The sequence below is a fragment of the Etheostoma spectabile genome, chromosome 3 (genome assembly GCF_008692095.1).
Source record: "Etheostoma spectabile isolate EspeVRDwgs_2016 chromosome 3, UIUC_Espe_1.0, whole genome shotgun sequence".
Taxonomy (NCBI): Eukaryota; Metazoa; Chordata; class Actinopteri; order Perciformes; family Percidae; genus Etheostoma; species Etheostoma spectabile.
Window position 1 is genome coordinate 2,345,874 of NC_045735.1, and position 9,975 is coordinate 2,355,848.

The window sequence follows — 9,975 nt, forward strand, 5'->3', positions numbered from 1 at the left end:
CACACACACACACACATGCACTGACAAGTGCAATAGACATACACCTTCACAACGCAGCTCTCTGACAAGTGGAAACATCACGTGTGGTCTCATTTTTGCTCACAAAAACCTTCCACTCCGACGTGATAATTTAACATCAATGTTTATTTAAAATTGTTAAAATAGTATTTACAAGTACAAATTTCACACGGTAAGTGCATTATAAAAAAATACAGAACACAAGAACAAAATGTGTTGGTTCTATTCCTAAAACAAATCGTAGAAGCTGAATTAATTCTTGAGTTGTGCAAAAAGCATTACACTTCAGATGAAAGATAAAAACTTGTCCTTAAATACAAGGCAATAAATTGCCCCTAATTTACTATGGCAATAAAAAACAGATAGTATGTATTGGGTCTAAATGGCTTCCCTAAAACCAACACCATAACCACATCCCCTGACCCTCACCCTCTAACAACAACACCCTGGCTGTAAATCCTGAGAGGGAGGAAAAACATGGTGTAATCACACTTACTGATATTACTCATGGCTTTGACAGCTTGGTAGGCTTCATAAAGGGCAAACATTCAACTATGAACACAAAACAAGAATCGTATAAATCACGTGGGTTGAAAAAACAAAAAAAGCAAAACTGATGGACGGTTCGTGTGAAACGTTGCTCAGTTGGCTGACGAGTCCAGCCTCTCAGTCGGAGGAAGTTTCCCCTGGTCGGACTGTCCCTGTGGTTATCTGCTGTCCTTTTACAGTACCACTGTCTCCAAAAAAACACCTGTAGAATTATCATCCAGGAAAACCCCATCCGCCACTGTTTTCCATACCTGTAATTTAGCACCTTTTACTGTGACCTCATAAGGAAGGTGATTTGGAAATAACAGAAATATCCCAGACAATCGTCTGTATAAACGTTCTTCCATCGAGGTCTTTTTTTGGTCCTCATGTCCTTTGGCATCCTTTATCCACCTGTTTTGGGGTTTTACATCAAACTGACTTTTATACATGTATCACTTCTTTACCGATCTGTCCCTCCAACAAATAAATTAATTCATTTCAAGACAGATGCTTTTACTACTGCAAGGAAAAAGTATATACACATATAGAAAAGGATATCTTTATCTATATAAAGAAGTCCATGGTGCGTTCAACATGATGATGGTAGAGCTCGCAGGAGGAAAAGTGGACCACAAAGGTCCGGTAAAATGACTTTAAATATTTTGTTCCTATTTTCCACATCCTTCTCGTCCCACTTTTCTCTCCGTCAGGCTCCTCTCTGTGGTCTCAAACACATCTCTGTATATGTTTGAGGGGAGGCAGAGCATTGTGATCCATTTTTAGCTACACTTGCAGGACTTCACTATCATATTGGACAGCTGCTCCACCTGAAAGTGAAAATCCACAGTAATGTGATAAATCATGTCAATCAAGTGTTGCTTTCACCTAAAATGTTCTGTAAACATTTCACCTCTGAATGAAGGTTACTTGGCTGCGGCATACATACCTTGTGTTGCCTGCCCACGTAGTAGAGGATTGGCAGGGGCTCCAGTGTCTGGGGAACACAGCAGGGCTGGGCAGAGGCTCCTGGGTTATGATGCTTGTACAGGGCCAAAATCTGTTAACAATTATATGAAAGAAAGACATGAAAACGGAGAAACTCAGCTCAGAATTTCATCACAGACATGTCGTGCAAAGCAATGATAATTGGCAATAATAATACAGTTTGAGTTAGGAGAGTGCTTTTGTGCAAATCCATGTATAAGCCACAAAGTGTTGCTTTTGATTAGTTTTTGTACATTTCATTTCATTCAGTAGTTGTCGAGATAGTCTGGAAAAAAGGTGGTTTTGGTATCAGTCAAGTGCTATATTATTTAAATTAGGCCTGCAACTAAGGATTAGTGTCTGTAACAATTAGAATGTTATCAGTAGGTTATTTTCAACAAATTAATCAATTTGTTGTTTAGTCTATAAAATGTCAGAAAATTGGGGGAACATGTCTTCCAAATGTGTTTTCTGTCCAACCAACAGCGGCAAAATCTCACATTTGAGAAGCTGGAAGCACTGATGTTTGACCCATGGCGTTTCTCCATGGCATTGTATGACTAGACTCGCTCTTTTCTTGGTTTTCCATTGGCAAGGTTGTGGATAGTACCTGATATGTCTTTGTTACCACCTTGTTCTAGGTTCCAAGCAAGCTGAGCCGATACTACAAGATAGAGTTAAAACCCTGCAGGCCGCTGACTGGCCAGAGAGAACCGACACTAGCGTGACTCAGGACAATCCTGCACTAAGACACCATTTTTGAATTGCAAAGCTACCGTCAATAGCGGTTGTACTTTTTTTTTTTGGTTCACTCCACCCACATTCTAAAAAAAAAAATCACAGCCTGCAAAACTATGCCATGCACTATGTCGTACAATTGACGGGGTGCAGATGCTTCTTTGTTTGGTAGCCAATGAAATGACTGAAAATGATAACAGAGCAGTTTCCAGCGACGGCGCTATGGTGACCAGCAGAGAATCCTGCCTACCCGTACGATCTGCACTGGAAAACCAAATAGAAAAAGTACTGGTAACCAAAAAGTGAGTCGAGTTGAGCAGAGGGGAGCCGTACCATGCAGTGGAAACACGCCATAAAATGATTATTCAGTTATCAGAATTGTTCATTTTCTGTCAACCAACTAATCAACGATCATTTCCGCATTAATTTAAACCCTCTTCACAAGCCGCGACTCTCATACAACACAGACTTAACCACTTCATGTGCTCCACATTCCTTATGATAACCAGAGGGGGAGAACATGAAGTTGTAAGATTGTTGTTGTTCAGTCTGAGCTGTCAAACCTCACACGGCATGGGGATTGCATACTCCAGTGAGGTGTTGGACTATACCTGAGAATATTTGTTTTCAGCATTCCAGATGTAGGTGCAGGACCCCATGCAGTAGTTAGCATTGTAGCCTGTTGGCTTATGTATCCACTTCCAGCCCAGATCTTTCCTGAAGTCAATGTACAAGCTCCTCACGCAGCAGGTTTCTGTCTGGCTGCATGAGAGAAAACAAGTGTGTGATGAGACGGCATTAAGATTCTTTAAACATAGTTGCGGTGGAAGGTTCATTTTCAAAATCAGTCAGTTTTAATGCTGCATTAACAGTTTCAAATGGGTTTCAATGTAAGATTACACACATCTCGTCAGTGTACACATTTTAGCTGCATTTGGGAAGTCTTTCGCATCCTAAAAAATTCCTAAGATTTATATCATTGATTATTGCCAATGAAATAAAATACAACACAACAGCTGTGATTTGTGCAGGCTTGCTTACGCTGTACAGGTGTCCTTAGTCTCGGTGGAGCGTTTCTTGCGTGATGTGAGGTGGCTGCTGCTGTTCTGAGGGATGGACATGGTCAGGATGTAGGGTGGTTGCTGCGTCATCGCTTGTAAGGCCGCTGTGTCTCCCCTACCAGTCTTGATCCCAGAGATGCTAAAATCGAAGCCGTTGTCACCGCCTGTCTGGCCGCATTCACAGAACAGCCGAAGTTGGAAACCCTGCTCGTCCTCTGGCGAGACAGAAATTTAACACGGAGGAATTTAAAAACTGGTTGGTTACTCTATCTGGGAAAGTAAATGTCATCTGGATATTACATGAGGTTGCACTAAACAACTGGACTAGCTAGTGGTGGAATATAACTAAGTGCATTTACTCAAGTACTGTCCTAAGTACAACTTTTAAGTACTTGTACTTTCCTTGAATCTTTTTTTCATGCCATTTTCTACTCCACTACATTTCAATGGAATTGTAATGTAAATAATTCTTGTATATTGTTGTATTGTTATAAGTTATTATAAGATCTGAAAGGTTGTATGCTGTATTTTCATAGCTATTTGTTTTGTAATAATATGATATTGTGAAGTATGGGCGGGACCTAATAAGCTGTGTGCTTCCGCCTGCTCCTTCTTGAACCTATCCTTTTTGTTAATTTTTATGGTTTTAATTTGGTGGTTTAAAAAAAAAATGTTGTTTTGTTTTCTTTTGCAACATTGTTGATTGTTCGACATAAATAAATAAAACAATTGACAATGTACAACAAACAACAAAGAATGTACTTTTTACTCCACTACATTAATCTGACAGTTTAGGTGACTAGTTACTTTACAAGTTAAGATTTTTGCACACAAAACACATGTAGTTTCTAAAATACAATGTTTTATTATAAATGAAACTACCCAATGATATATAGGTCTACAAGTACAGCTAAAATGATTAGCAGATTAGCACGTGTTTGGCTGACAGAACAGTTTTGATCGTTTCCAGTTTCTAAAACGTGAGTACATTTTCCTGGTGACACTAACATACTTTTACTTTACTAACATTTTCAATGCAGGACTTTTACTTGTAACATAGTATTTTACCAGTGTGGTATTAGTACTTTTTTCTAAGTAAAGGACCTGAATACCTCTTCCACCCCTGGACACTGGGAATAGTGGTACCAGAGCTTAAACAAAGCTTGTTTATCTCACCGGTCCCTTGGAGCCAGTTCCGCAGCGTCTCAGTGACATCGAAGGACAGCCACTTGTCTTTCAACTTGTTGGTGATGAAGCGGGAAGTGAGGTAGCGGGCCGATGATCCCAGACCCTGGTACAGCTCCACCCGCTGCTCAGTAGGTATGCTGGGTTGCTTGATGAGCATCCGTAGCTCCGCGCTGGTCAGCAGGTGGTGATCCCCCACACTTTGCCGAATCTCAAAGATGTTGAAGAACATCGGGATGCTTTTGGAGGACCTGGTGGTCCCTGTGTCATTTTTGGCTGTGGGATTTAAAACAATTACTTATTAGGAGATTTTACAAAACCATGTCGGGGACTAATTCATCCTAACCCAGATGGAGACTGAGTCTTTGGATGTACTGTATAAAGGCACATTAAAAAAACAAATGGACAATGGATGTTATTGGGATTTCAAATAATATAATCTCATATAATCTAGTGTCCTAACCAACTTTATTCATACAGAAGGGGAACTACTGTAAATGGGAAATGAGATTTAAATTTTCTTCTTTTAAGCGTTGTAACTGTTTGGTGTGTGTTTTTAGACCCTCGGAGGTCTAAGGCTATTTAAACGTTTCTTTTTGAATTCATATTTTAAGGATATTTACATATATCCGGATACCCATGTGTTACATATCCAAATGTTCAGAACAAACCCAGCTTTTTGTATAGTGAGGTCCAAATGTGTTCCAGAGTAATATTTAAAGAGATAATTTGGCCCTAAAGCTGAACAAGGCGATGTTTGCTTTTTGATATTTCTCAAATCTCGCTACACAAGTAGCGTAATATTTGAATAAAATAGTAAAATAAATGTCTAAAATTAAATTTGGAAATACTGCTTTTTGAGCCGGTGCGTCTTTTATCCTCAGGAGGGTTAAAGAGCTATTTGTGATATTTTCTAGTCTTTAAAAAATTTTTTTTTTGTGATCACATTTTTATTATACAATTAACAAACAATTCACTGGGACATAGGAACACGTCCCAGGACCAAAAAAAAGAAAACACAGAGAGGAAAGAAGGGGAGGGGGGAGACCCAACAATAACATAAGAGCAGGAATGGATCTCACAGCTCACCAACAAGTAGTCTTTTATATTTTTTTGTATTTTATCAAAACTATAAAAGCAAAGGAGCCCAGATAGTTTAGTTGGTAGAATGGGCGCGTATATATAGAGGTTTCACTCCTCGACGCAGCGGGCCCGGGTTCGACTTTGACCTGTGGCCCTTTGCGGCATGTCATTCCCTATTCTTTTAGATATGAATGCTTTTCTGCATTTGCACTGTATTAAAAAGTTTCTATAAGTATTTACAGTTACACTTTACTTGAAGGAATCTGCATAAGAGTCACGTGATACTGGTCATGAACATGTTAAATGATGAAAGTCATAAACGTTTATGACTTTTAAGTAAGTTTCATTTGGTTTTGTCATGACAAGTTACGGTTAGGGTTCATGTGCCATGACTGTGTTCATGACAGTGTTACGTCACTCTTAAGTAGATACCTTCAAGTAAAGTGTTACCATATTTACTTTACTATATTTGCACATTTGATGCATAACATTCTGCAATGTACTACATAATTTAACCCTGGGATGTTTGTTGCTGTTTTTCATAACCATATTTTAGAATTCTGTGCACACACTAATACAATGGAATAACCAAATTCACAGTGTTTCTCAATGACCTTATCTGCAGCCAAACATTCATCTATTCCAGCTGCTGTAAAGTGGACCATAGAGAGTGTTTTGTTTTCTTACAGTTTTCCCATTTCACGACAGCAGGGACATTCCCCTTGCAGAGGCTGATAGAAAACAGAGCCAAGCTACTGAAGCCTTTCACACCATAAATCTACCAGCGTTACATTACGAAGGATTAAGTCGGACAGAAACGCGCAAAGATAAGTGGAAGATGGAAGGAAGATGATAGAGTGAATCACTGTGTGGAAAGAGAGAGTGAGAGGAGGTGTAGAAGGAAGGGGGTTGTAACAGGCAAAGAAAACAGCAAAGTGAAGAATGCACTTGTATGAATATAAGTCACAGTTGTGAGCGGTGAAAGGCTGTGAGTGGGGGTGCAGAGAAATTGGAGATGTGTATCAATGGAGCCGGGTCTGGCGCAGGCCCAAACCTTCTACTCTGCCTCAGCCTGCCAAAGTTGGGATTCTCTGCTCTTAAATCCGGGAATTACTCTCTGACAGGAGCTACGGCCGAGCCTTGCATACTTGCACTCCAGGCTGTACCAGGATCCTCCATGCCACGGCTGCTTGTGTATCATTTACCAGTATCACCATCTGTGTTGCTGCTCGGGTAGTGTTTCACCCCTTCCAGTGAAGCCAAACTGAAACTGAAAAAGAGCTGGCGTGCAGTGTAAAAGGAAATGAGATGACATTTTTCTGGCCCCACCCGGAACAGAGTCAAATATTTAGTTGTAAGCGCAGTGTACAGTATGCAAAGAGCTGTGAACTGGCAATGATGTTCCAAGCAACACCAAGCACGGAAAGTCCTCGTCTCCGGCCGGTTGGAGTAAACTAAGATAAATGTGTTAAAGGTTAGAAGTGTTTACGAAACAGGAAATTAAGTCACTTCCCCTAAAGAGCATATTGGCTACAGTACCATTATTACGGTAAAGCTTTATCCTCACTTCTACTTTCCATTTAACTCTGCGTGCATCTTCTCCCTATCACTGAACAGCTCAACCAATCAAAATACAGCATTTTTAAATGACAAAGTGTAAAATGACTTCTCCGTGCCCGGCTGAGAAAAGGCCTTGCTCTTACTGCTTAGGGTAAAGATAGATAGCACCCTGTCCAGCGTACTAACATGGGTGTGTGTGTGGGGCAGGGGGGGGGGAATTGTGTGTTGAATCAGGGCCTATCTGCAGGTAAGCCGGGGACAGCTGTTGTGACAGGTAGGGAGACAGCTCTGTAATTACCAGTGGGAGGAACCAGATTCCAGCAACAGGCTAAATACCTGCCTCCTTCATGCGCTCAGCTCCACCCTCCCACAGCACATTCATCAATGTCTAGTTTCCTCACCCTCACTTTACACATACTGTCCAACCTCTGTTGCTACTCTTCATCACAGGGCGGAAGCAGCTTAATTTTCTCTTGAATATAATAATTACTCAGTGGGCAGTGAACTCATTTCACTCCCGAACGGCCAAAAGTGGCTGGTTTCCAAAAGGGGAAAAGAGTTCTTTCTGTAAACAAGCGGAATTACATTTGGACCAATACCCCGTCAAATGGGAGAGGTGAATTTATGTGGGCTTCAAGGGGGGGATGTGACTGCTAATTCACTGAATAAATCTAGCCTTATCCGCCACACAATTACCATGATGGAGACTAAAACTATTATGTTCTAAAATGCTCTGCACACAAATATGCATCCCTGTAGGCTCATTTGGGGTATCAGGAAAGTGTGACTTGCCCAATGAAAAGAAACCACAAATTGAAGTGACGAAAAGTATTTGTTAATAAACAGTCCCCTGTCTTTTACTTCTCACAGAAGAGCAGAAGCGGGATTGTCTCACACACCCTATTGTGTATGTGTTTTTTTTTTTTTAAATAATTGCAAAACACTTCTTGCTAGGCCTACACACGTACACTCGTACTGCACACTTGGTTTTCCCAGTGCGTAGAGGTTGAGTCTGTTTTAAGGAGATGTGTTGAGGGTTAAGAAAGTAGATGGGTGTTCTTTGGCATTCCATAGTGGTAGGAAACACATGCTCCCCATGGGCACCGCTTGCACCGGACCTGAGTCACTCAAGATCTCAGTGGCCATCAGCCTGCCTTCCTTCCTGCCAAGCTGCCCCGTCACAAACACGCTGCAAACACACTAATAATAAGCTTAGGAAACTCAGCAGAGGGAGAGACGGAAACACAGAGAGAGAGAGAGGCGGGTAATCATGGGCAGAGAGATATGGGAATTAAATGGAAAATGGTCAGGGAGAAGGAGATATGATGGAGAACAAGTGACAGGATAAGCAAGGGAGAACCAAATACTCAAGTTACAGGAAACCCCCAATCCCTGAGGGACAGAGGCAGAAAAAAAGAGAAATTGAAAGAGAGAGAATGAGACAGGGTGAGGGTGAAGCTGTACATTTCATGTTTTCTCACTGTTTTCCATAATTCTCTCCTTTTCTTTGGTTTTGCACTTAGCAGAACAAAATCATGCCCCTTTATTTTGAAAGTCCCTTTGTTCTGCACACTCCTGAGCACGGTCCATCCACTCAAGTCTTTCTTTTGAAGTGGTGGATAAAAGAGGGATAGTGTGGATGCCTGCCTGATAGGGTGAGGAGTATAGGCATGTAGAGAACAATGGAGCCAAACTAAAAAAAAGATCTGTTTATCATAATAGTTTGGGAGTCACTGCACAATTACAGCCAAAAACCATTTGGCTGAACAAAAAGTGTATATAGGCTAGCCAAACAAACAGCGTTAATAAAGCAGTAAAAATGCCATAGACACTACAACAGCAACACACAACATCAGACCAGATGCAACACACAGTCCTGCTAACTTGTAACGCCTGTGATCTCTGAACTCTTCAGGCTGCCTGAAGATGTTGCGTGGAGATCAGAAGAGGTACACATGTTGAGGGAATTTATGGACAAGATTAATTTGGGCTACAGCCAGTAAGTATGTCTATCCTGGGGATAGGGCAGTTGGCCCCTCCTTCCCTTGCTCAACAAGGGTTACGGTGCTCGCAAGCGGGTAAAAGCCAATCCCAAATTCAGGGCACCAATGCAGGCGAGGGACCATTGAGGCGATATTGGTGTTAAATGTGCGCAGTGCAGTTATGTGATACACACATAAATCAGTTTGCTGGTTTGTAGTCTGTTTGAGTTTTTTTTTTTTGTGAAACATGTTATTGGTGCATTTTCCGTTTTTTCTTACATAAGCATCTCTCTTGTGGGGTGGTTTATAATTGTCATGGTCATTATTATACCATATTGGCTGGTCAATACAGCAACAATCTCCGTTTTGGCTCCCTAAGAATACTACAGCCAGTAGCTATGTCTCCATCCACACGCTTTTATCCGAATTAAGGAAAAATGCCTTATAAAAACAGTAAAATTTGATGGAATTTCATGAATATTGACTAAAATGAAAAATGTTTGGTCTCATCGGATTTTATTTTGATCGATATAAGGCTTATGCGATAAACGCTGACGGAAATGATTAAGTTTTAGGTCATTTTATGGTTGCAACCCGCCCCAAAACGATGAAGAAGTTAATTTTTGCCCAGCTCTGGTTGCACACATGATGGATATCAACAAAGACAGATGTAAGTGGACAAACAAGGAGACGAGAGACTTTTTGAATTAAATTTTTCAAGAACTCGCAAAGGAAAGGGCCAGCAAAGGTTCTGGGTCCTCCGGAGTAAATGGAAGGCACTCAAACAGAGAGACAGTTTTCAAAAAAGAGTTGTCTCGCAGCGGTGCCGGAGG

At 41.0% G+C, this 9,975-nt stretch overlaps 1 protein-coding gene across 1 annotated transcript in view; it reads right to left on the reverse strand.

The window, feature by feature from the left end:
- Positions 1-1,249: 1,249 nt before the first annotated feature.
- The window catches only part of tgfb1a (transforming growth factor, beta 1a), an 11,970-nt gene continuing 3,244 nt past the window's right edge, over positions 1,250-9,975 (reverse strand). Inside the window, exons 3-7 of the mRNA XM_032509803.1 lie at positions 4,509-4,793; positions 3,313-3,547; positions 2,883-3,033; positions 1,496-1,606; positions 1,250-1,376 (exon numbers count right to left, since the gene is read on the reverse strand). Coding sequence (XP_032365694.1) covers positions 1,329-1,376; positions 1,496-1,606; positions 2,883-3,033; positions 3,313-3,547; positions 4,509-4,793 — 830 coding nt within the window. The 3' untranslated portion in view covers positions 1,250-1,328. The remainder of the gene's footprint in view (positions 1,377-1,495; positions 1,607-2,882; positions 3,034-3,312; positions 3,548-4,508; positions 4,794-9,975) is intronic.